The 27832-nt window shown below is 42.7% G+C and overlaps 1 protein-coding gene across 1 annotated transcript; it reads left to right on the top strand.

The window, feature by feature from the left end:
• Nucleotides 1–1171: 1171 nt before the first annotated feature.
• Nucleotides 1172–27832, top strand: micos10.L (mitochondrial contact site and cristae organizing system subunit 10 L homeolog). The gene is given in 4 exon segments (NM_001171670.1): nucleotides 1172–1259; nucleotides 25405–25452; nucleotides 26261–26370; nucleotides 27638–27832. Coding segments are annotated over 4 exon segments (231 nt in total). The 5' UTR covers nucleotides 1172–1195; the 3' UTR covers nucleotides 27647–27832.

Below are 27832 nucleotides of genomic sequence, written 5' to 3'. Positions count from 1 at the left end.
ACATGAAGCAGGGTTTTACATATGAGCTGTTTTATGCAATATCTTTTTATACAGACCTACATTGTTTGGTGGATACAGTTTTCCTTTAATGTTAGGGTTGAATTCTCCTTTAAGCATTCCCCCGATTTCTGACGATTTTCCCTGATTTCTGACGATTTACAGCAAAAATCTGATGTGCACAACCCAGAATCTTTGGCTTTGGGAAAGGTCTGTGCAGGTGACATCGCTTCTGTCACTTCCGGGTATGAAATAATGTCATCCCCCTAGAAACGAGCTTTAAAAGTTGACAGCTCTGCAGTAGTTGATGCTTGATTTTATGAAGGAATTATAATTTTGGTGCCATTTTGGGTGAAAAATGTCATTTGAAATCATAATGTAGGCAGGGGCCCCAGGCATTTCTTTTTTTTACAGTTTTTGAATTATTTGCCTTCTTCTTCTGTCTCTCTCCAGCATTCAAATGGGGGTCACTGACCCCATCTAAAAAACAAATGCTCTGTAAGGCTACAAATGTATTGTTATTGTTACTTTTTATTACTCAACTTTCTACTCAGGTCTCTCCTATTCATATTCCAGTCTCTTATTCAAATCAGTGCATGGTTGCTAGGGGAATTTGGACCCTAGCAACCAGACTGCTGAAATTACAAACTGGAGAGCTGCTGAATAAAAAGCTAAATAAGTAAAAAACCACAAATAATAAAAAATGAAAACCAATTGCAAATTGTCTCAGAATATCCCTCTCTATATCATACTAACAGTTAGTTTAAAGGTGAACAACCCCTTTAATAGTCTCTGTTTATTATCTTATGGCTCTGCTGAAGCGTATTCCCTGCACCCCACATATATCACCGGCAATTTTCTGCCTTATAACGAGGAACATAAATCTTACTGCAGAAATCTGCAATTAGATATTATAATACAAGGATAGGGAATGGCCACAGCGTTCTAGTCACTATGGTAACCGAGTATTTCCGGTCAGTAGCGGGACAGTTCGCTAAATAAAGTTATTCCAGCTGTCACGTCTCTCCGCACCAAGGTCAATGTCACGTGGTAGAGCACATGCTGGCGATAGGTAACCTTGGCGACAGCCGCTGACAGGTCTAGTCTCGCGAGATCGTAACGGCTATCTGAATGCACTGTCCCGGAGATATCGCGAGAACTGGCCTGAGCCTTTACACCTTCTTCGCGGTAGGTCAACATGTCGGAGAAAGAACTTGGCAGGAAGTGGGACCGGTGTCTGGCGGATTCAGCCGTGAAATTCGGTAAATGTTCCATCGGGATTGGGGGCTCGGGTAGGGCCAGGCTGGGACCGACTAGTCATGTGTTGTGTCTTTCTACCCACGTGTGTCTGGTGACAATAACTAGTGATGAGCTGCCACAAACTGGATCTCACTCCAAAAATAGATCAGTAGTAAAAAAGTCTTTTTATTTGAGCAAAAACATCAGAGCAAAGGCCTTACTTGTTTCCTGCTACAGGGGCAATTATTCATACGATAGCCAGGCCTGTTACTAATTGCCCCTGTAGCAGGAAACACGTAAGGCCTTTGCTCTGATGTTTTTGCTCTAATAAAAATACTTTTTTACTACTGATCTATTTTTGGAGTGAGATCCAGTTTGTTGTAGCCCATCACTAGTTACTGTCTGTTCTATTGCCTTCCTGAGCTCAACATTTGGGGTCTGTGCACCTGGATCCCCCACCTGTTTGGGTAAATTAACCCCTAGATTACAGCTCATTGCATTGACACTGAACATTTTTTATAAATATCCTCAACACATGTGTCTGTTCCCTTCTACCCACATGTGTGTAGGAACCGCTGGCAGTTGTGTGGGTGATGATACGAGCGAGGGTGATATTGTGTGTCTCATTATTATGACAGCCGACAATGAAGCTAATCCTGTGTTTGACTTGTGTGCAGTTATAATCCGTATGTGTGTGGGCGGCACTGTCTTGTCCTTACATGTTTCACTTGTACCTGCCTGGGCACTTCGGTATTTGTTCAGTTTTAATAAATAATACTGTTGGCTGCATTGTGTGTGTATTTAGAGGGGTTATAGTGTGTGTGTATAGAGGCGTTGTATTGTGTGTGTATAGAGGGGTTGTATTGTGTGTGTATAGAGGGGTTGTATTGTGTGTGTATAGAGGGGTTGTATTGTGTGTGTATAGAGGGGTTGTATTGTGTGTGTGTGTGTGTGTATAGAGGGGTTGTAGTGTGTGTGTGTGTATAGAGGGGTTGTAGTGTGTGTGTGTGTATAGAGGGGTTGTAGTGTGTGTGTGTATAGAGGGGTTGTAGTGTGTGTGTGTGTGTATAGAGGGGTTGTAGTGTGTGTGTGTGTATAGAGGGGTTGTATTGTGTGTGTGTATAGAGGGGTTGTATTGTGCGTGTGTGTGTGTATAGAGGGGTTGTATTGTGTGTGTGTGTGTGTGTGTGTGTATAGAGGGGTTGTATTGTGTGTGTATAGAGGGGTTGTATTGTGTGTGTGTGTGTGTGTATAGAGGGGTTGTATTGTGTGTGTGTGTGTATAGAGGGGTTGTATTGTGTTTGAATAGAGCGGTTATAGTCTGTGTATAGAGGGGTTGTAGTGTGTGTGTGTATAGAGGGGTTGTATTGTGTGTGTGTGTGAATAGAACAGTTATAGTGTTTGTATAGAGGGGTTGTAGTGTGTGTGAATAGAGCGGTTATAGTGTGTGTGTGTATAGAGGGGTTGTGTGTGTGTGTGTATAGAGGGGTTGTATTGTGTGTGTGTGTGTGTGTGTGAATAGAACAGTTATAGTGTGTGTCTGTATAGAGGGATTGTAGTGTGTGTGTGTGTGTGTGTGTGTATATATAGAGGTTCTAGTGTGTGTGTGTGTGTGTATATAGAGGGGTTGTATTTTGTGTGTATAGAGGGGTTATAGTGTGTGTTAAATAAAGTTATTCCAGCTGTCACGTCTCTCCACACCAAGGTCAATGTCACGTGGTAGAGCACATGCTGGCGATAGGTAACCTTGGCGACAGCCGCTGACAGGTCTAGTCTCGCGAGATCGTATTTGGTAAATCTGGTATTTGGCACATCTCTACTTCTCACCAATAGCTGTTTCTACACTGTGTATCATATAGTCAAGTTACACTGGTCATTTCCAATGGCATCTTGCTCTGTCCTCTATCAGCTGTGACACACTTGGGCTCATTTATCAACACATGGCAACCAATCAAATTGCTGCATTCATTGTTTTACTTACAGTTGGCTTTAAAAAGCTAATCACTGATTGGTTGCTATAGGTAACTGCCCATGGGCAAACTTACCCAGTGTTGCTAAATGAGCCCCAATGTGTGCTAGAGACTGTGCAAATCGATGTGTTTTTGGCCGTATCACATACATATGGCCAGGACTTCAGGGAAATTGTGGGGTCTAGGCCTTCTTCCTATTTTGTCATATAGGAGTGGTGTATATCTGTGTTATCTGACGCTAGACATTTGTATAAGAATGAAGACAAGTTTGTCGGGCAGGAAAAAGTCAGATATTGGTTGGTTTGAGTTTTAATCACAGGTTCCACATAATGTGCAAATGTTTTAATGATATTGTTTCCATCACAATAAAAGTTCATTTATGCTGGACTGCCCCTTTAACTGAAAGAAACACAGTGGTCAATCTATTTGGCTGGGTCGGGTACCCACAAAAAAGCAGGTAGAAGTTTCGGGTGCAGATATAGATGCAGGTCGGGTCGTGGGCCTTCTCAGTAGTGAATTTTACTCCTTTTTTCTGATCACACCTACTTCTAATGATGTCACTTCCGGTTTACAATGACAGCACTTCCTGTTTCCTGTCGGTTAGTGGATCAGGTTGCGGATAAGGTACTTGCGGGTCGGGTAGTGGGTGTAAGAATGCGGGTTGGGTTTGGGTTTAACAAATTGGTTCTGCACGATCCTCTTCCGGCTTCTTCTTTCTTCAAATTTCCCGGGGCAGACGCATGCGCACTAGAATGAAATAGCGACTTTTTAGTTAAAGTTCAGCTTTTCACTCTAATGTGAAAAGAAATAAGAAGCCGGAAGAGGATCGCTCAGGGATATAACCCCGGGCCGGTGCAGTTTTCTGCTGAAAGGAGCACCGGCTGGGCTTTCAGGTAAGTAAATACATTCACTTGGCGTGCCTAACAAATGGCACTCCCAAGTGTGAAATGACTTTCCTTCTCCTTTAATTGTATATACAGGTTGATTGGTTCCTGATAAAGTGTGTGAATGAGATCGGATAGTAAGCTCACTGGGGTAGAGGATGATGGTAATTATATATTTGATATATTTCACATCAATAAGGATGATGTATATGACAGAGGGAGGGTAGGTGGGCTTCAGGTATGTGACTGGTGTAGGGGCTTCTGTCTTGTAGAGGGGAAGGCAGAATCTGGATTTTGTGGCTGAAATATTTTTCAGACATTTGTGATCGATTAAAATTTCTATATCATTCGATGTCTGTACGTTTGTCTTGGGGAATATACGGTATCATTGAAATAAAGGTAAAGCCAATAGCAATAGGGGCTTTTTAATTGCCTGATCCTCGTTACCCATGTGCTTGGCTGTGCCCCGGCCTATTCAGGGAAAGGGTCAGCAGCATTCCATGATTTTCCTTCAGTAACCGCAGGGAAGAGCCCAGATCCGGACAGGGCAGCTTTGTAGCCATTCCAGGCCTCGTTTATTTTCCAGTGTTTCATTAACTCTCATTCACTATTTTTGGAAATAAATAGTCATGAAAACCTCCAACTCTCGCCAGATTTAAGACCTTCCTTTGTGCTCGGATTCCGGAAAAACAGCTGCACGGAATTTGACAAAATTGGCACATTCTCACTCGAGAGAAACTTTTCAACCTGCGCGCCTGGAGCTTGAAGTGCTTGCGAGATGTTTGCAGTAGGGTTCAGGTTGTGACACCTTATAAAACTAAATCACTAATCATTCCTTCAGCGGCCTTTACGAGAATTGGCGCGTTCGCTACGGGTTTTTATTTTTTTGTTCCTGTTTCTAAGTAGTTTTTTTTTTTTATTTGTTTGATTTTTATATTTCCTGAGTTAAAGGTGCTCGTCTGGAGGCGGTTTATTGCCCAACAGCCGCACGAAACGCGGCGCTCATTTGCTCTTACGAGGGATATTTTACCTTAAATTCAGTTTTAGTGGCATTTGTAACAGGCAGTCATTGGCTTTGGTTGGTCATTTAAAGAACAAAGAAAAGTCAACTTCTGGAGAGGATCATTTGATTTTCAGTCTTCGGTTTAAAGGCATGGTTTACCTTGAAAAGGATATTGTCATGGGAAAAAATATTTTTCTCAAAACTCATCAGTTAATAGAGCTGCTCCAGCAGAATTCTGCACTGAAATCCGTTTCTCAAAAGAGCAAATAGATTTTTTTAAATTTTTTTTTAAAAATAATTCAGTAATGAGATTTTATATTATTTGCAGTGTAATTTATGAATAAAAACTACATATAAAAATCATGACAGAATCCCTTTAAGTTGACTTTTAGTATGTTCTTGAATTTTTTCTTTTTTATAGGTTTTTGTATTATTCTTCACTAGCTGACCCCATCTAAAAAAACAAATGCTCTGTAAGGCTACACATTTTTTTGTTATTGTAACTTATTATTCCTCTTTCTATTTAGGCTTCTCCTATTCATATTCCAGTCTCACATTCAAATCAGTTCATGGTTGCTAGGGGAATTTGAACTACAGCAACGGATCGCCGAAATTGCAAACAAAACTAAACTAATAACTTATTTAATAACTAAATAAACCACAAATAAAAAAATGTCTTGGGATATCGCTCTCTACATCATACTACCAATTAATTTAAAGGTGGTCCACCTTTAAGTTAACTTAGTATGTTATAGAATGGCCAGTTCTAAGTTACTTTTCAATTGGTCTTCATTATTATTATTATTATTATTATTATTATTATTTTGTTTTTTTTAATTTATAAAATGATGACATTTTCCAGCTTTCAAATGGGGGTCTCTGACCCCATCTAAAAAACAAATGCTCTGTAAGGCTATAAATATATTGTTACTGCTACTTTTTATTACTCCTCTTTCTATTCAGGCCTCTCCTATTCATATTCCAGTCTCTTATTCAAATCAATGCATGGTTGCTAGGTTGCATTTGGACCCTAGCAACTATATGGCTGAAATTGCAAACTGGAGAGCTGCTGAATAACTCAAAAACCACAAATAATAAAAAATGAAAACTGAAGGCAAATTGTCTCAGAATATCCCTCTCTACATCATACTAACAGTTAATTTAAAGATGAACAACCCCTTCAAGCAGGAGGGTGACATAAGTGACAACTCCTCCACCCTTATTTCTAGGGGTACACTGAATTCAGGATTTGGTATGGGATTCTATAAATCAAAGCCAATTGCTGAACCCTTCACTTTAGACTGCTGAATAATGCCACGTGTTTGCTTTCAGAGGAGTAATTGAACGCAATAAAATATTGCTGTTTGGGTTGTTTGTATACTTTTATTGTGGTAGGGAGATTTGAGGAAAAGATATTGTGGGTTTCGTTTAAGATAATTTAGTACTGGCTTCCCTTATGTGATCGTGTCATTCCAAAATGCCTTCCATTTTCATTTATTCACTTTTGATGAACAAGGGGAAATTGGCTCACTAATTACATGGAGGCCAATCAAGCATGGGAAAAAGTAAGAAAATATTGAAGCTGAAAGTTTATACATAAATAGGGGATAGGATTCTTGGTATTGGATGTAAGCAAATTGGTTGATGGTAACAGTGAGAAAGCGGAAGTTAGAAACTGCTAAATTTCTTCTGTTTACATTACTGATAATCCATTAGTAAGGTGTCCTTTATTTAAGCAGATGGTTATCATGCCTGAGTACCAATACACACCCCCAGTATATTGCGTGGTTGCTTAAGCATTTGATTGGTTAATAGATTGGTTAATTGCAAAATGCGGTGTTACTATTCAAAAAAGAATCTCACTCTCTGCCTGCAAACTATAGGCAAATACATTGTAAATTACAATACCTGTACTATGAGTCACTATGAGTGGTTATATCTGTAATAGAATTGCCTTCTATGGGGAGGTGAGCAGGAACCTAGACTTGGGGATGACCGTGGATGTGATCTATTTTGACTTTAGTTTTAGCATGTTAGTAGAAATAACATAAATGTATAACATAGTTACACACTGAATGGTAGTGTGTTAGGGGAATCTTTAATTCAGAAGTGGGTGTTTGTGGATAACAGATTGTGCAACTCTATGCAGTGTCATGTTGTCCCTGCTAAGGCCCAAATTGGGTAAAGATTCTCTCATTTAGTGATGGTGGAAAACGAGTCAGGCTGACAAAATACGATCAGCTTTAGGCTGTGAGATCAGGGAGTTGTAGTTCGGCAACATGTGGAGTGCCGGTGGGTCCTTTGCCTGTGTTTCCTATAGGAAATTGCTTCCATCCCTGTTAGGAATCGGTTCCGGCTGTTTAAGATCCAGGTTCCGAGTGTGTTGCATGTGTGGGCTGGTTACAGTTTGCTGTCCCTTTAATTCTCTTTCCCTCCCCAGACTTGGAGTCTTATTTGGGTCGGTATAGGAATAAATCTCTGGTGCAGATGTTTGTGTGCTGGATCAGCACTTTTGTTTGTGTAATTGTTTGTGTTGCTGAGAGGCACTGCCCTGGGGGGCTGGTAATTAGTGGGAATTGTGTTGTTTAGAGACAACATTCCTGTTGGTTCTGCAGATAAACCATCTCCCATGAATATTTATATGGACTCCATGTGGCTCCACCGCCCCTTGCCTACTAGCGACCCACTGCCAAATCCAGAGCATGAAATAAACAGCCCCCACAGGCCCCGAATCTGTGCGTTTTAATAGACACAGCAGTCCTGACTTGCTTTATGGCAGGGAATTTACATATAAAAATCAGTCTTCAAGCTCACAAGACACCCCCCGCTCTATAATAGAGGTGGGCCACTGGTGATTTAACCAATAGGCATGTGGGGCTGTTTTATTAAAGGGTAAGTAGGATTTTGTGCAAACTGGCTAATTAGCTATTGACATTCGCTATAAGTCCAATTAAAGGGGTGTTCACCTTCCAAACACTTTTTCAGTTGAGTTGTTTTTTTATTGTTCCAGAAATAGTTACTTTCCATTTTTTATTTGTTACTGTTTTTTCAAAATCGAAGTTTAAAGGAGAAGGGAAGGTACCGAAGCAGTTTATTGGCAATAGATTAGCCACAATAGTGCAAGCTATAACACAAGTTATTCTGCGGAATGCTTTACCATACCCGAGTAATCGGCTCTAGAAACTCTCTCTGGTTGCTTTGGATAGCAGCTGCCACATTCACTTGGTGTGACATCACTTCCTGCCTGAGTCTCTCCCTGCTCACTCATAGCTCTGGACTTGGATTACAGCAGGGAGGAAAGGAGGGAGGGGAGAAAAGGGGGAGAGGAGCAAACTGAGCATGCTCAAGCCCTAGCCCTGGAGGTTTAAGCTGAAAACAGTTAGTCTGATACAGAAGCCCATGAGTACACAATAGAAGGAAAGAAATGTGCTGTTTCTTTTGACAGAGGACTCAGAGCAACATTACTTTGAGGGGTTACTGGTGTATTTATATAGACCTTTCTGATAAAACTTACTTACTTTTAGCCTTTCCTTCTCCTTTAAAGTTGAATGTCTCTCTGGTGTTTGAGTCTGACAGTTCAGTAATTCAGGTGCAGATTCTGTTACAATTTTACAACATTTAGTTGATCCATTTCTCAGCAGCATCTCTGGAGTATCAGTAACTATTGTATCAATTCTAACAGCTGCCTGTAATGAAACTCAGGGATTCTGCTCAGCAGGGACAAAGATAAGAAATTTATCAACTAAATGTATCAGTTTAGAACAGTTTAGAGGGTCGGTGACCGCCCCCCTCCCAGAGCTGCTGTAGAAGGTGAAAAATATGACACTTTACACTTCAATATTAGAAAAACGGTGACAAATAGAAAGTCATTGGGAAAAAGTCTTTATTTCTGGTGAACCAACTGAACTGAAAAGTTTTGGAAGGTTAATCACCCCTTAAAAGGAGAATTCAACCCTAAAGTTGAAAAACCCCTACACTGCGTAGACCCTCCTCCCCCCAGCCTAGCCGTTATCCCGAGCAAATGCCCCCAAGTCTTTACTTACCCCTCCGTGCAGATTCTGTCCAGCGGAGTTCACGGCGCCATCTTCAGCTGCTTCGCTAATTTTCTAAATGAGACCAGCGAAGCGGCGCATGAGGAGAAGTTGGAGAATTTTCTGTTTTTGCTGAAACTCGTGTAAAAAGTCGAAGTGCCGGTCTCATTCCGAACATTACCGAAGTGGCTGAAGATGGCGCCCGTGAACTCCGCTGGACAGAATCTGCACGGAGGGGTAAGTAAAGATTTAGGGGCATTTGCCCGGAGTAGCAGCTATGGTGGGGGGGAGGAGGGAGGGGGGTCTATGTAGGGTATGGGTTTTTTAACTTTAGGGTTTAGTTCTCCTTTATGTTAACTTTTAGTATGTTATAGAATGGCCAATTCTAGGCAACTTTTTAATTGGCCTTCATTGTTTATTTTGTGTAGTTTTTTTTTGTAGTATTATTTGCCTTTTTCTTCTGACTATTTCCAGCTTTCCAATGGGGGTCACTGACCCCATCTAAAAACAAATGCTCTGAAAGGCTACAAATATATTGTTATTGTTAATTTTTATTACTCATCTTTCTATTCAGTCCCTCTCCTATTCATATTCCAGTCTCTTATTCAAATCAGTGCATGGTTGCTAGGGTCATTTGGACCCTAGCAACCAGATGGCTGAAATGACAAACTGGAGAGCTGCTGAATAAAAAGCTAAATAACTCAAAAACCACAAATAATGAAAAACGAAAACCAATTGCAAATTGTCTCAGAATATCACTCGCTACATCATACGAACAATTAATTTAAAGGTGAGCAACCCCTTTAAGAAATTTGTAAACCTTCCCCCCCAAAACACACACGTGGGAGCTGCCATAGACCTTTCCTCAGCCGTTACCAATGTAAAAAGGGCACAGGTTGGCACTTTACCCTGGTTTACTTTTAATCTGATCTGTCCCTTTGCTCCATTGTACCAGCCAATAAGAGAGCAGCGAGTAGTCGGCTGTGCAGCTGAAGGGTTAATAGTCCCTGGCCAGCGGGCCCCGCACACTTCCCTTGTACAGGAAGCAGTCGGAGGTGAGATGAAACTTATTAAATGGAAAACTGGCAGTTGGCACAGAGCGGGCAGTTAGTCCTGCATGCCAATGTGCTGGAGTATTGTGCTCCGCTCCTCACACGCTTTTTTCCATTTCCTACAACACTAAAAGAAACCCTTTTATTTTGGCTCGTTAAGTGTTTTGCCATAAGCTGCCACGGGGGGAACTGCTGGCACCGGGGGGGTTCTACATCTCACCACCTGGGGGCCCCGAATGAAAAACACATTTAATAAAGGGGAAGTTCATTTATACAATTGCCTTTCTAATATTATAGAGCGAGAGATTCTGAGATTATTTGCAGTTGGTCTGTTTTTCTGTTTCTAGTCTTGCCATTTCCTATGGTCACTAAGATCAGCAATGCCTGGCAACCAGAAATCTGATTTAAGCCTGGGTTTCTATTGCTTATGTGTATGTTCTTCACCCGGCTAGGGGCATAACTCCAGGGCCCATGGAAACAGTGTTTAAAGGAGTGGTTCACCTTTTAGTATGTTGTAGAATGACACATTTTAAGCCACTTTTCAGTTGGTCTTCATTATTTATTATAGTTGTTTAATTATTTGCCTTCTTCTGACTCGTTCCAGCTTTCAAATGGGGGTCACTGACCCCATCTAAAAACAAATGCTCTGTAAGGCTACACGTTTATTGTTATTGTTACTTTTTATTACTCCTCTTTCTATCCAGGCCTCTCCTATTCATATTCCAGTCTCTTATTCAAATTAGGGATGCACCGAATCCAGGATTCGGTTCGGATCGGATTCGGCCGAATCCTTCTGCCCGGCCGAACCGAATCTGAATTCTAATTTGCATATGAAAATTAGGGGCGTGGAGGGAAATCGCGTGACTTTTTGTCACAAAACAAGGAAGTAAAAAATGTTTTCCCCTTCCAACCCCTAATTTGCATATGCAAATTAGGATTTGGTTCGGTGTTCGGCCGAATCTTTTTCGAAGGATTCGGGGGTTCAGCCGAATCCAAAATTGTGGATTCGGTGCATCCCTAATTCAAATCAATACATAGTTGCTATGCTAATTTGGACCCTAGCAAAAAATTGCAAACTAGAGAGCTGCTGAATAAAAAGCTAAATGACTCCAAAACCACAAATAAAATTGTCTCATGATATCCCTCTCTACATCATATTAAAAGTTAATTTAAAGGGGGAATAATCCCTTTAAGTATACTGTAATCCTGGATCAGGGACCTTAAAAATCGGAGCGGTGATATGAGGTGGGAAGGTTGTTGATGCTGTGCTGGAGACAGTCCTATTGCATCTGATTGAAATAGCGCCATCTAGTGTACAGAAGCAAAACTGTTTCCCTCCCTCTATAGACCTCTCTGATGGAGCAACATGGCAGCACCTACTCACTTACAAATGATCCTTCTTCTATTTAACTCTATGCAACATTATTCTAATCGCTGCAGTCTATCACTGCTCCATCCAATCAGCTGAGTAACCTTCCCCAGACCCTGTGAGTGTTTATAGAAGAAATCTAAATACTCTGATTTAGGGAGTGATTAACTTTAGGGGGAAAACTATTATTTATAATTGTGGTTTGTGGAACACGTAATTAAATTAGCGTCTGTACTCCGTGTCCTCGGTATGTATTATTGTACGGCTCTAGTCTCCCTCTGGGCAGCAGGAAAAGCCATTCACATGAAGTCAGGCAGGTTCTGAAAAGTCATGGCCAACGTTATGGTAAACTTTTGTCCTGGGCCCCGGCACTATTCAGGAGGGGCCACCTAAAGTGAAAAGCATAGAATTATACATATATTGTCTAACAGTCCCAACATCCCACAACCCCATAAATACCTTCGTTATAGGCTGGTTGTTTAGTACTGTTTGGCCACATCATATGGGCAGCATAGGTATTCCCCTGTACTAAGCACAATTCAGCAGGAACAGCCCCTAAGTTTGCTCATAGTCTGTACAGAGAGATCCCATAAAACTATGGCAGCATAGGTATTCCCTGTACTAAGCACAATTCAGCAGGAACAGTCCCTAAGTTTGCTCATAGTCTGTACAGAGAGATCCCATAAAACTATGGCAGCATAGGTATTCCCTGTACTAAGCACAATTCAGCAGGAACAGCCCTAAAGCTGACCATAGATGTAAGGATTTTTAAAAGATCGAATCGTTATCGTGAGACCATGATTATCTCGAAACGATTGTTTAAATGTACGATGTGTCCATCAACTAAAAAGACCATTTCAGCTGATATTGCCAGCAAAACTGAAGAGTCGCCGCCTGCTTGGCCCAGCAAACATAGATAAATTGTACTGGGACCGATAAAGATTTTTAAACCTGGCCGACAAATGTCGGCCCAAAAATCGCAAGATGTACGATCATTCGAATCCCACTAACCTCACGATAATTTGACGGATTGGTCGGACTGCACTGGAATCGGTCGTTCACCAAAGAAGAATGTTGGCGTCTATGGGGACCTTAAGTTTTGTCTGTATGTTCTGATTATTTATCAGTAAGGCTGGTGGGGCAATTGTTCTGTTGGTGTTGGGTGTTTGTAGTAAGACAAACATTTCTTTAATTGTTCTTTAGTTAACTGTGTCCCTAATGGGTGTGTGAGTAAATGTATAATGTGGAATCACAGGGAACTGGCAGATTGAAGTCGGGGGCTTTGCTCCCTAATTTGTTAACTTCCCTCTAATCCCCAGGAAAGTATGAACAATGCCCTGCGCCGCGCTGGAATTCTGGCCTCATTATGTTCCTTCATGGGAACTCGGAGCAGTCGCTTTTCCACATCATTACTCCCCGACAACTCCCGGCCGCCCACACTTTGCCTTTCCTTCTAATTCATTTTCTTGTGTGTCACTTTAATTGCCCCAGACTTGGTGCTCCGCTATTTAACATCACAGCAGGAAGCCTGGAATTAGGGGGGCTGGCTCAATATTGGGGGGGGGGTTTCTAAATCCTTTTTGGGGTTATCTTAAAAGGCTTCCTAAAAGGCTTTCTATGTTTCCCATAGAAGATTCTCATTAGAGACAAACACAATGGCAGCTCCCGCCTGTGTATAAGAAGAGTTATTTCTGCACGAATGCTTCACGGTTAGACCAATCCTACTTATAAATGTGACCCCTCGGGCTCCTAATAAACTGGTCCATTTTCGGTCACTGCTGAGTAATAGTTTCTTGAACCTTATTAGACCCTCTTCCCGGCAAAGGCGTCTCCTGCACGGGATTCTGGGAGCTTGGCAGCCCCTGTGTTTTTTTAGCTCTGCAACTCCCGTGTTCCTTCCAGCAGAACCGGATCTCTAGATCTCCAAACAACCCCCCCCCCCCAAATAAGGAGATGTTTGGGGAGATAACCAGGGAATGTGTCACTCTCAATCCTACCTGCTGCCACTCAACTGCTGCCAGTGGCTTTCACTTTCTTCATTTTTAAGGGGCACCTTCCCCTGCTCTCATACACCCCCCCACCCCCCCCCCCCCCCACACACACACACACACACTCTCAATTTAGGGACTTCCTTTTTGTAAATGCAACAAGCTCCCACTCCCTTTTATGTAACATTCTGCCTTTTTACTCTTTTTTTTTTTATATAAAGTGTCTGCAAATATCTGTTCATTGAGCAGTCTCATTAACCGACGGTATGCACAGAATAACCCCTCAGTGACTTCTAATATCCTTATCATTTACAGTAGGTACATTATCCCTTATAATACATGAGTGATACTCAGAGTTCCCTGTATAACTCAGCCTGCAGCCTTGTGCCTTTATATGGTCACAGAACAACCCCTCAGTGACTTCTAATATCCTTATCATTAACAGTAGGGGGTACATTATCCCTTATAATACATGAGTGAGGCTCAGAGTTCCCTGTATAACTCAGCCTGCAGCCTTGTGCCTTTATATGGTCACAGAACCCCTCAGTGACTTCTAATATCCTTATCATTTACAGTAGGGGGTACATTATGCCTTATAATACATGAGTGATACTCAGAGTTCTCTGTATAACTCAGCCTGCAGCCTTGTGCCTTTATATGGTCACAGAACAACCCCTCAGTGACTTCTAATATCCTTATCATTTACAGTAGGGGCTACATTATCCCTTATAATACATGAGTGATACTCAGAGTTCCCTGTATAACTCAGCCTGCAGCCTTGTGCCTTTATATGGTCACAGAACAACCCCTCAGTGACTTCTAATATCCTTATCATTTACAGTAGGGGGTACATTATCCCTTATAATACATGAGTGATACTCAGAGTTCCCTGTATAACTCAGCCTGCAGCCTTGTGCCTTTATATGGTCACAGAACAACCCCTCAGTGACTTCTAATATCCTTATCATTTACAGTAGGGGGTACATTATCCCTTATAATACATGAGTGATACTCAGAGTTCCCTGTATAACTCAGCCTGCAGCCTTGTGTCTTTATATGGTCACAGAACAACCCCTCAGTGACTTCTAATATCCTTATCATTTACAGTAGGGGGTACATTATCCCTTATAATACATGAGTGATACTCAGAGTTCCCTGTATAACTCAGCCTGCAGCCTTGTGCCTTTATATGGTCACAGAACAACCCCTCAGTGACTTCTAATATCCTTATCATTTACAGTAGGGGGTACATTATCCCTTATAATACATGAGTGATACTCAGAGTTCCCTGTATAACTCAGCCTGCAGCCTTGTGCCTTTATATGGTCACAGAACAACCCCTCAGTGACTTCTAATATCCTTATCATTTACAGTAGGGGGTACATTATCCCTTATAATACATGAGTGATATACTAAGGCTAATCATTTCATTTATACCAGGTGGTCCCAGACTTGACTCATACAGGACTGAGCATTGTTAGTAAGTAATAGCAGAATCATGATTATTTCTGATCATTTTATTATAATAACAGTTATTGATGATTTGAATTTGTAACACCAAATTTCATGCTGTTTGTTGTCAGACTGTGCCTGTGGACTGTAGTTCAGCAAAATCTGCAAGGTTCACAGTGCCAATTGCTACTATAAAGTCCATTTAGATTTACATATTCTGTTCAAAAGCAGCTTATTTGGATCAAAGGATTGTTTTCTGTTCTGTTTCTTTAATGTACAGTTTATTGTGTCCAAGTGTTTCCAGTCAGTGCTATTCGTGTTACACGTTTGCACCCCACATGGGTTTCCTCTTTCCCATAAAATCCAGATGCTGTATTTATATCCTACAGACCTCCCTCCCTATTTACTGTATCTGTATAACAGAGCATTCTGTCCCAGTGACTGCACAGATCCTATCTGATCCCCATTGTAAGCAGCAGTCCTGCCCTGCTTTATGGCAGCTGAGATTCTAGCTATCTGTATAACAGAGCATTCTATCCCAGTGGCTGCACAGATCCTATCTGATCCCCATTGTAAGCAGCAGTCCTGTCCTGCTTTATGGCAGCTGAGATTCTAGCTATCTGTATAACAGAGCATTCTATCCCAGTGGCTGCACAGATCCTATCTGATCCCTACTGTAAGCAGCAGTCCTGTCCTGCTTTATGGCAGCTGAGATTCTAGCTATCTGTATAACAGAGCATTCTGTCCCAGTGACTGCACAGATCCTATCTGATCCCCATTGTAAGCAGCAGTCCTGTCCTGCTTTATGGCAGCTGAGATTCTAGCTATCTGTATAACAGAGCATTCTATCCCAGTGGCTGCACAGATCCTATCTGATCCCTACTGTAAGCAGCAGTCCTGTCCTGCTTTATGGCAGCTGAGATTCTAGCTATCTGTATAACAGAGCATTCTGTCCCAGTGACTGCACAGATCCTATCTGATCCCCATTGTAAGCAGCAGTCCTGTCCTGCTTTATGGCAGCTGAGATTCTAGCTATCTGTATAACAGAGCATTCTATCCCAGTGGCTGCACAGATCCTATCTGATCCCTACTGTAAGCAGCAGTCCTGTCCTGCTTTATGGCAGCTGAGATTCTAGCTATCTGTATAACAGAGCATTCTGTCCCAGTGGCTGCACAGATCCTATCTGATCCCCACTGTAAGCAGCAGTCCTGTCCTGCTTTATGGCAGCTGAGATTCTAGCTATCTGTATAACAGAACATTCTGTCCCAGTGGCGGCACAGATCCTATCTGATCCCCATTGTAAGCAGCAGTCCTGTCCTGCTTTATGGCAGCTGAGATTCTAGCTATCTGTATAACAGAACATTCTGTCCCAGTGGCTGCACAGATCCTATCTGATCCCCATTGTAAGCAGCAGTCCTGCCCTGCTTTATGGCAGCTGAGATTCTAGCTATCTGTATAACAGAACATTCTGTCCCAGTGGCTGCAGAGATCCTATCTGATCCCCATTGTAAGCAGCAGTCCTGTCCCGCTTTATGGCAGCTGAGATTCTAGCTAGTTGTAAAGTAAAAGTACAAGTTAAAGCACATTCAGTGTGAGTATGGGGCTCCTGAGCATTTCGGAGGCTGGCGTGCGTTATTTAGAGGTTCCGTGCGTGTGTTTATAAGAGGATTAGGGGAGAGTAAATACAGAGCCAGAAGCTTTTCTATTAAACTGAAAACTCAAATGAAAACTTGACAAATATCTCCCTACGGAGCACAATATTCCCTGTACAGTTCTTAGATGCTCTATTTATAAAGGTGAAATCTGTTAGAGAAAAACTGGAGGAAAAGGAAAGCTGAATGATTGATGGAACGTTGGCTCCAGAAGAGAGACTGAGGGATACTGAGATTGGTGTGTTTGTATGTGTGACTTTATTTGTAAACGCTGTTAAGGAGCCGCAGCGCTATACAGTCCATAAAAGTCCATAAAAGTAATATATATATTATACACAGGGAAGACAAATCGCATAATAAATATACAGAAACATATCAGGACAAAGAGCTATGTGGTAAGAGACCTAGTGGGAAAGAGTTCCCTGCCCCATAGAGCTTACAGTCTAAGTCTGTGTGTCCTTCCTCTACATTCCATCTGCCAGTCCTGAAATAGGTTTTATTTTATGTATTTTTACCTATAGCCCCCCCCCCCCCAGTATGGAGTACCCCCTGCTCCTTTGCCCACCACATCACCCAGCCTCACTTCCATTCCCAGGGACTGGGACCACAGTTTTTCTTCCATGTTTCCTGTTAACCCATCAGGAAGTTAAAAAAAATAATAAACACAAGGGGGTTGGTTCCCCTTTAAGAAACTATGAGGGGTAGGTTAGAATATAATCAGACCTGGCTTTCCTGTACAGGTATGGGACATGTTATCCAGAATATCCGGACCTGGGGTTTCAGGATAGTGGATCTTTATGTAATTTGGATCTTCATACCTTAAATGGTTGTTCAACTTTGATATAACTGTTAGTATGATGGAGATAGTGATATTCTCAGACAATTTGCAGTCGGTTTTCATTTCTTATTTGTGATTTTTGAGTTATTTAGCTTTTTATTCAGCAACTCTCTAGTTTGTAATTTCAGCAGTCTGGTTGCTAGGATCCAAATTCCCCTAGCAACCATGCATTGATTTGAATAAGAGACTGGAATAGGAGAGGCCTGAATAGAAAGATGAGTAATAAAAAATTAGCAATAACAATATATTTGAAGCCTTACAGAGCATTTGTTTTTTTAGATGGGGTCAGTGACGCCCGTTTGAAAGCTGGAAAGAGTCAGAAGAAGAAGAAGGCAAATAATTTAAGATAATGAAGTGTAAATGGAAAGCTGCTTAGAATCGACCATTCTATAACATACTAAACGTTAACTTAAAGGTGAACCACCCCTTTAAGTCTACTAGAAAATCATATAAACATTAAATAAAGCCAATAGGCTGGTTTTGCTTCAAATAAGGATTAATTATATCTTAGTTGGGATCAAGTACAGGTGTGGGACCTGTTATCCAGAATGCTTGGGACCCGGGGTTTTCCTGATAACAGATCTTTTTGTAGTTTGGATCTTCACACCTTAAGTCTACTAGAAAATCATATAAACATTAAATAAACCCAATAGACTGGTTTTGCCTCCAATAAGGATTAATTAAATCTTAGTTGAGATCAAGTACAAGCGACTGTTTTATTATTACACAGAAAAAGGAAATTATTTTTAAAAATTTAAAATGGAGTCTATGGGAGATGGTCTTTCCGTAATTTGGAGCTTTCTGGTTAACGGGTTTCTGGATAACCTCATCCTATACCTTTATAGTTGTATTTATAGATATGTGGCATGTGTGAATGGGAGCTGCCATATTGGTTGTCGGTCAGTATGAGCGTTCCATGGTTTGGGGGATACCATTCTGTTCCAGGGGTCCATATGTTGGTATAACTGCCCCATTAGATTTCCTATAACCCCTCCTGCATGCACACGTATGTATGTTTTGTTCCTATGACTCCTGGCCGATTCTGCCCATAAAACTCACTCCCAAACGAGGAATGTGCTCCGTGCTGAGCGCCAGTCTTTGGCTCCTGCTTTCCCATGGGCTCGTGCTGCTGCCAGAAGCCTCGGCTCCGATATCTCTGGCTCTGGAATAAGTGAGAGGACATGATAGGGCAGATAGCTGCAACTCCCTGCACCATGGAAAGAATGAGGCAGAAGCATTACTCTCCATCTGGCTCGAATGGGCCTTTACATGCCAGAGAAATGTACTGTAAGGAGCTGCCATATTCCCTAGATTTCCCTGGCTTCCCTTCAGCTGCACATCCCTCTTATCCAGGGGGGAGCTCAGGCCAACACAGGGAAGGGGGGTGCAGAACGCAAGACTTGGGGCCCCTTCCATCCAAACACTGCTTCTTAATAATGAATAGATTTGGGGAAGGTGCTTAGAATTCATTTTACAGGTATTGGATCCAGGAACCCATTATCCAGAAAGCTCTGAATTACGGAAAGGCCGTCCCCCGTAGACTCCATTATAATCAAATGATCCAAATGTTTAAAACTGAATTCCTTTTTCTGTGTAATAATAAAACAGTAACTTGTACTTGACCCCAACTAAGATACAATTAATCCTTATTGGAAGCAAAACCAGCCTATTGTGGTTAGTTCATGTTTAATTGATTTTCTAGTAGACTTAAAGGACCAGTAATATCAAAAAATTTTTTTTTTTTTAAATTCTTTAGTAGGGATGTAGCGAACTAGTTCGCGCGAACTTCGACTGTTCGCGTCCGCCAATAGGCGTTCGCGTCAAAAATCGTTCGACCATTCGATTCCTTCGATCGCTAAAATCGAAGGATTTTCGTTCGAATCGAACGATCGAAGCCATTGGATTGAATGAAATCATTCGATCGAATGGCTTCGATCGTTCGATTCGAACGAAAATCGTTCGATCGAACGATTAAAATCCTTCGATCGTTCGAATCGAACGATTTTCGGATGTTCGAAGTTCGCGAACAGTTCGCGAACTGTTCGCATTTTTTGCTGGTGTTCGCGAACGGCGTTCGCGAACACATAAACGGCAGTTCGCTACATCCCTATTCTTTAGTATACATACAAAAAAACACCAAGACAAATTAAAATTGCAAAGTCTTTATTAAGAAATAACTTGCCAAAACTCAGCTTACGCTCCTCTTCAGAAAAGGCGACAGGGAGACAATCCAGCGTGCGGTGCTCAATTTCTCCTCCCTGGCTATCTACTATAAGGAATGCAGGGAGGATAAATTGAGCACCGCATTATGGATCGCCCGATCGCTTTCTGAAGAGGAGCGCAAGCAGCTTTTCGGAAAGTTATTTCTTAATAAAGACTTTGCGATTTTAAAGTTTAATTTGTCATGGTGTTTTTTATTCGATGTATACCAATGAAATATAGGAAGGTCAGTGATCCCAATGTTATTAATAGGGAATAAAGATAAATATATAGGAAGGCCAGTGATCCCAATGTTATTAATAGGGAATAAAGATAAATATATAGGAAGGTCAGTGATCCCAATGTTATTAATAGGGAATAAAGATAAATATATAGGAAGGTCAGTGATCCCAATGTTATTAATAGGGAATAAAGATAAATATATAGGAAGGTCAGTGATCCCAATGTTATTAATAGGGAATAAAGATAAATATATAGGAAGGCCAGTGATCCCAATGTTATTAATAGGGAATAAAGATAAATATATAGGAAGGTCAGTGATCCCAATGTTATTAATAGGGAATAAAGATAAATATATAGGAAGGCCAGTGATCCCAATGTTATTAATAGGGAATAAAGATAAATATATAGGAAGGCCAGCCCACTGTTCCAGTTTGTGTGAAACTGCCCCCCCCCCCCAATACACCACTGATAATCCTGCACCTTAACCGACGGGTGGGCGGGTGTTTGTGCAGCGGATTAAACTCGTCTCCAGACAGAGACGCAGATCCGTACGGACAAGCTCCACACACACCAGGAATTCCTCTCTTCAAACCACCCGATTATACGGAACCAATGTCTCTGAGACGGGAGATGTTTCTCAGGAGTCGGGTGCTGCTCACCCAAGAGATTCATCTTATTGTGTCTCCCATAAATGTATTTGGGGTGCACTGAATCCACAACCCTAATCTGCCTTACAAGTCACATGACTCTAGGGGGTTCTCTAAGGCAGGGGTCCCCAACTGCTGGGCCGCGGACGGTCTTGAACTAGGCCGCTGAGCCTAGCAACGAATTAACGTGGCGCGCCCCGATTGGATGTAGACCCCTCCTGACCCCCCACCCCCGGTCCTTGCAAAAAAATTTGGCTCTGCACCGGTCCCCTCCCATGAACTCTGAATTTGACCAATCAAAATTTATTTTAAAAAGATTTAATTTTTCAAAGTCAGGTGAATAGGATCGACCCGAAAGCTCTAAACGAATTTTATTTGAGATTTTCAAACTCAATTCAATGTTTTTTGGGGGGTTTTCCCCGCACAAAAAAACTGGAATGTCAGCAAGGCTGCAAACAACTCCAAATTGACCCAGAACGTCAGCCATAGTCTATAACAACAGGTTTTAGGTGGCGAATATTCGAATACGAGTTCTTAAAGAGGTTGTTCACCTTCACAACACTCTTTTTCAATTCAGTTGTTTTTAAACGGTTACAATTACAATTTTGGAACATTTAGTTGATCCATTTCTCAGCAGCATCTCTGGAGTATTAGTAACTATTGTATCAAGTCTAACAGCTGCCTGTAATGAAACTCAGGGATTCTGCTCAGCAGGGACAAAGATGAGAAATGTATCAACTAAATGTATCAGTTTAGAACAGTTTACAGGGTCGGCGACCCCCCTCCCAGAGCTGCTTCAGAAGGTGAAAAATGACACTTTACAATAGAGACTAGAGCAGCGGTCCCCAACCTTTTTTACCCATGAGCCACACTCAAGTATAAAATAATGTTGGAGAGCAACACAAGCATTCAAAAAGTTTCCTTGGCTTCCAAATAAGCGCTGTGATTGGGTATTGGTAGCCCCTGTGACTTGCAGCCAACAAGAGACTCTGTTTGGCAGTATACATGGTTTTTATGCAACTAAAACTTGCCTTAAGGTGGGCATAGATGCACAGATAATATCGTACGAAACGAATTTTCGTCCGATATTCGTTGCGTGTATGGTGGAAAAAGAGCCAACCGATATCGGCAGAAGACTTGGGTATCGGTCGGCTCGTCGATCGGGCTGGATGGAAAATTTTGATCGGGTGCCTTTGAATGAACCCAAACATCGGCCATTGTTAGTGCTGAATCGTCAGATACAGGTAGAATTCTATTGTTTCTTCCCGTATATCTACCTGTATATCGACGATTCAGCTCTACACGTGTGTATTGAAACGAACGATCTTCCTTGGAAAGATCTTTTCCAAGAAAGATTGTAATTGTTACGTCTATGGCCTCCTTAAGCCTGGAATTCAAAAATAAGCAGCTGCTTTGAGGCAACTGGGAGCAACATCCGAAGGGTTGAAGAGTAACATGTTGCTCACGAGCTACTGGTTGGGAATCACTGGACTAAAGGGTCATTGAAAAAAGTTATTATTTCTGGTGATCTATCTGAAAACTAGTTGAAGGTGAGCCACCCCTTTAAAGGGCCAGTGTATGATAAATCTCAAATTTAATTTGAATTATTTTAAAAAACTCAAATTGAATTTTAACAATTCCCTAGTCGAATTTGACAGTTTTGACCATAAGAAAGAGTCTGTGATTCTGACCAATGTACAGACACACTAAGTTTCTTTTTTTATCTGTGAGGAAAATGAATTTTGGAGAAATGACTCGAGATCTTCATCCGTGGCTGAATCGCCAGTTTCCCTTGGCACGGGGAGGGGGCGCTTTGCACGGGGAGGGGGCGCAGCACAGAGCAAAGGAGCAGGCAAGGGCTGTTTTTTCAATTAAGAGTCATGAAGAAGGTGTAAAAGGGGCTGTCTGTGCCCCCCTCTTGTGGCCCTGGTTGTGCCTGCGGCTCTGCTCTGGACAAGCTCCCCCATATTAGTCCCCCCTATTAGTCCTGGCTGCTCACGTTTATTAGCAGATAAACCTTTCATCTTTTATTGGGCTGCGCTCAGGGCTGCGCTGGAGGTGCCGCATTTTAGTGGAAACAGCTGCACCGCACGGGGGGATCAGGTGGCAGAGACCACCACACGTGGACTGATCATTAACCCCTTCCTTCCACATTACAGCTCACACCCAATCACACAACGTGGGGCCCAATTGTTGTTTAATTGTTTACAAAGGGGGCCCATGCGTTCATGGCTGTTTTATGAACAAAGTACCCCCTCTTGTAAAATATAAGGATATTATACGTTACCGAGGAGTTTCATGACCATATAAAAGTACGAGGCCGAAGGCCGGGTGTTTTTATACAAGTCATGGAACCCCGTGGTAACGTCTAATATCCTTATATTTTGCAACTGGGGGTACTTTATTTATTATAATACACAAGTTTCAGTGAGTCATGTGACAGAAATGACATCAGAGCTCACCGTTTATAACTGATGACATCAGAACTCACCGTTTATAAGGATATAATTTACAGGATATTCATGGCTTTTGTGTATTTTATATATATATATATATATACACACATATATATACATACATATACACTGTCATTGTCTGGCACTGTCCATGAATTTCTACAGTCTCTTGAAACAATGTAGCAGCAACTAACTTCCTGTTATTGTATTACTACATTGTTTCAAGAGGCTGTATAAATGAATGAACAGACACTGGATATGAAGCAGTTGCTTAAAATTACATTGTTTCAGGAGTCGGAGACAGCAGTGCAGAGAAGAGAAAGGGACACAATGACAGTTACACAGAACTATAAACCCAGTGAGAATGAGGAATGAATGGATATTGGGAAGTTGTATCAGGAGTCAGAAGCAGCAGTGCAGAGAAGAGAAAGGGACAGACACAATGACAGTTACACAGAACTATAAACCCAGTGAGAATGAGGAATGAATGGATATTGGGAAGTTGTATCAGGAGTCAGAGGCAGCAGTGCAGAGAAGAGAAAGGGACAGACACAATGACAGTTACACAGAACTATAAACCCAGTGAGAATGAGGAATGAATGGATATTGGGAAGTTGTATCAGGAGTCAGAAGCAGCAGTGCAGAGACGAGAAAGGGACAGACACAATGACAGTTACACAGAACTATAAACCCAGTGAGAATGAGGAATGAATGGATATTGGGAAGTTGTATCAGGAGTCAGAAGCAGCAGTGCAGAGAAGAGAAAGGGACAGACACAATGACAGTTACACAGAACTATAAACCCAGTGAGAATGAGGAATGAATGGATATTGGGAAGTTGTATCAGGAGTCAGAGGCAGCAGTGCAGAGAAGAGAAAGGGACAGACACAATGACAGTTACACAGAACTATAAACCCAGTGAGAATGAGGAATGAATGGATATTGGGAAGTTGTATCAGGAGTCAGAAGCAGCAGTGCAGAGAAAGGGACAGACACAATGACAGTTACACAGAACTATAAACCCATTGAGAATGAGGAATGAATGGATATTGGGAAGTTGTATCAGGAGTCAGAGGCAGCAGTGCAGAGAAGAGAAAGGGACAGACACAATGACAGTTACACAGAACTATAAACCCAGTGAGAATGAGGAATGAATGGATATTGGGAAGTTGTATCAGGAGTCAGAAGCAGCAGTGCAGAGAAAGGGACAGACACAATGACAGTTACACAGAACTATAAACCCATTGAGAATGAGGAATGAATGGATATTGGGAAGTTGTATCAGGAGTCAGAGGCAGCAGTGCAGAAAAGAGAAAGGGACAGACGGGCAAAATGTATTTTTGGGGGTTATGTCCCTTGGATTGCCAAGAACAAAGCAACATCTCCCCCTCACTGAAGTGTTTTTGGTGCTACATATTGTTCTTGTATAAGGGAGATGTAAATCTGGGAGAGGAGGGGTCGGGGGTCAGGCAATTTGTCCGCTTTTATGAATGGTCCCAGATAGTAATTGTGTGTAATGGCAGGAGGGTTGTACAAGGCTGGGATATTGTGATGGTGTCGGAGAGATGGCGGTGGATTAGACTGTTCTTGGCACAGACAAGGGGAGCAGCTCATTTACATAGTCGGTTACATTGGGGGGCCTGTGTCACATTAGGGGGGGATCCCCAGCAAAACAAAAAGCAGCCCATGTGCTGATATTGGGGTGCTACTGTGTGCCCCATTGCAGGGAATGCTTCTTGTTTCTCCTTCTGGTGATTTCAGGCTGCTAGAGGGGTGTATTGACCATATTACCCCATTAGAGTCAGCCAGTCTGTGTAACTCCCCGCAGCTTTACCCTTCACCCCGTATTAACCCTTTGTTTTCCCAGCAGCTGGGACTCGAGCCACGGTGCATTGCAGCCAAACCAAAGTGAATATGTTGTTGTTGTAGGACGGATCCCACTGAGTTCCTGTAATGAAGCCGCTTTTTGGCAAGAGCTCTGCCCCCCTCCCTCTGGGCCAATTCCATTGTGTTTCGGGGGGGCTGCAGCGCGTCCCCCTTCACTTAAATCTAACTGGCCGCAGCTACCTGTATCCAAAATCATACGGCTAATGGAGTCTTTCCATTTCTTTCCCCCCACTTTCAGATTGTGGGCACCGGGGGGCTGGGATTGTGTGCCAACCTGGCATGTGATTTGGTGGCAGTTTAGAGATGTGGTTGGTCAGTTAATTCGATTAGATTCCATATTGCCTTCCCTGTGTGTGGCTAAATTGCATGTGATTGAATCAAGGTGCCCAACATTGTCTATGTGTGTGCCCACCTCTAACCTGGTACCATCTGTTATTGCCCGGTGCTGCCATAAATCTGAATATCCACCAATGAAATGCTCTCGTTTGTGTTTTAGGTGCCGGCCTCGGATTGGGCATCGTCTTCTCAGTGATTTTCTTCAAACGTAAGTTCATGTTTCTGTGTCCCCAGAACCCCATTAAATACACAGCGCGACATAAACTGCCCTCTTGACCCCTCTAAACTGAACTGGCAGTTTATTGGCCCTTGTATGGGCCCTTCCCAACTTCCTGCCGCACTGATAGATGCCCAAACTATAGGGGAAGCAGACACTGGAACTACTAGGGGGCCCTGCTTGGGATCAATATCTTATTGCCAAAGCTTGGGGTTGTCTAGTTCTGGGGGTGCTGGGAGTTGTAGTTGGGACTAGATGGGGTCAGACACACAGGAGACCCATTTCCCTAGTGATGATTCCACTCTGTGTTGGAGACAAAGCAGATTCCTGAGTGGGTGCGTCACTGCTCTGGTTATTGTCACTCCCCCCGGTGCTTTATGGGATCCCGGCGTCTGTGTGGCGTTTCGCTGGAGCGTCTGAATACCACATTGTTCCACGGTGCGGCCATGTTGTTCTGTTTAAAGCCAGAGATCGGAGTTATCGGGCCACACACACTGCACCTTAATTGCTCCAAACCGCGGCAACTGAACCTGATCCCACACTCATGTGCCATCGAAACCACGGCCAACTCCCCGCAACCTCTGCTCAATTCCATTGCAAACAAAGGGAAACTATTTGGCACCAGGAATCATTTGTGACTTTCCTCCTCTTTTTGTGACTTAAAGGGGAACTTCATCCAAAACCTGTGTAACCATTGCCAGTGGGACTGAGCTATAGAAAGCAGAGTCTGTCCATGGCGGGGCCCCTATTAGTCTGTGCAGGGGCCCCGGTACCTCTAATCACTCCATTTATTTTACAGGAAAGACGTGGCCCATCGCTTTCTCTTCAGGCATCGGCCTAGGCATGGCTTATTCCAACTGCCAAAATGATTTCCAGTCTCCGTACCTCCTGCACGGCAAGTTTGTGAAGGTAAGTGGCTTAGACACCCGCAGGGAGATCCACCTACACTCCTTGCACCGGGGGCAGCTGGGAGTTGCAGTTTGCTGCAGATTTAGAGTAGGGTGCTAGTTGTACCTAATGGGCAGGTTTTGCCCCTGTAATTACAATTCTGCATGAGCGCAGTAATGCTGGGAAAAACCACTGTATCGTGGGTAAAAATGGGAAATTGATGCTGCTTGTGCTAATAAGCCCCCCAGTCTCCTGTGCTGGGAAGTCTTGGGGCTCATTTAGGGCAGTGGCCAATGGGAAGTTTTGTCGCTACTGTGGGCGGATCTCGTGAAAACCAACATATCGCAAATCGATGCATCTGTTTTACAGCTGGGATTTCAGTTATTTCCAATGGAAACGCATTTTCGGGAGATTTGTTGCTCAGTCGCCCATTCTTATCGCAAACGACAAATCTCCCCATCGCCCACTGCCCTTATCAACACTATGCAGTAACTCCTGGCAACCAATCAAATCATTGCTTTTACTCTTCTACCTGCAGTTGGCTGAATAAGCTAATCAGTGATTGGTTGCTAGGGGTTACCACCCAGGAGAGTGGGAGTGTCACCTTTAGCACAGGACTTCTGTTATGGGTGAAATACAAGTACCAGCCTCCTGACATGCCCCCGACACTGAGCCTTCCTATACACACAGATACAGCCCAGATTTAAATCACTGGGACCCTCCTGCAGCAGTGTGGTCCCATTGCACTAAATCCGGTGCTGTCGGTATCTCGTGCTCCAGGAAGTCCCAGCCCTGGACAATTAAAGGCAAACTTGCACCTTCAATATAAATTCAAACTCCCAGGGGATCTGTTACGGTTAATGAAACCCCTGGAATCCACCTCCTCCTGTTAATAGCACCCAGAGTGCAAGCAGTGCAGCCGTGGGTTAATTTTAGCACCCGCCAGTGTAATAAGGTGCTATCGACACCAGAACATGGGGCACCGCATCGCCCGGGGTGCAGCAACAGTTAAATCTCTTAATTACCTCCAAATGTGGCGCGGTGGTTAATGGCTAAAGGGATGCTAATGAGCTAATTAGTTAATGGCTGCCGGGGAAGAGTGTGGAAACAATTAGTGTGGGGATGGAGCTGCCGTCAATGGCCGGGAAGATGCAAATTTGGGTTGTTTTCCCTCTAGTTGTAAAGTAACACTCACACAGTCTGCACTGATAATTTGACTGGCAAAGGATGCTGGGAGTTGTAGTCCTGTAAACGGATTGATCACTGACTGCGTTTCCTCTCGTTGCAGGAACAGTGAGGTGCAGCTGCCAGACATCACAGTGACACCCTAAGACCGACGCAATTGGGGAGCAACTAAACCAGCCAATCGGCTCTCACCATGGAGAATATGCACTTGGCAGGACAGCGCTTCCCGCCAGCTTCTTCCTTTCTTCTCTTTTTGCCCAAATGTTTCTGAAAAGGCTAAAATAAAGTTGTTTAACAA

The sequence above is a fragment of the Xenopus laevis genome, chromosome 7L, assembly GCF_017654675.1.
Source record: "Xenopus laevis strain J_2021 chromosome 7L, Xenopus_laevis_v10.1, whole genome shotgun sequence".
NCBI lineage: Eukaryota > Metazoa > Chordata > Amphibia > Anura > Pipidae > Xenopus > Xenopus laevis.
Note: the sequence above shows the minus strand (reverse complement) of the source record. Positions and strands in the feature narration are given on the sequence as shown.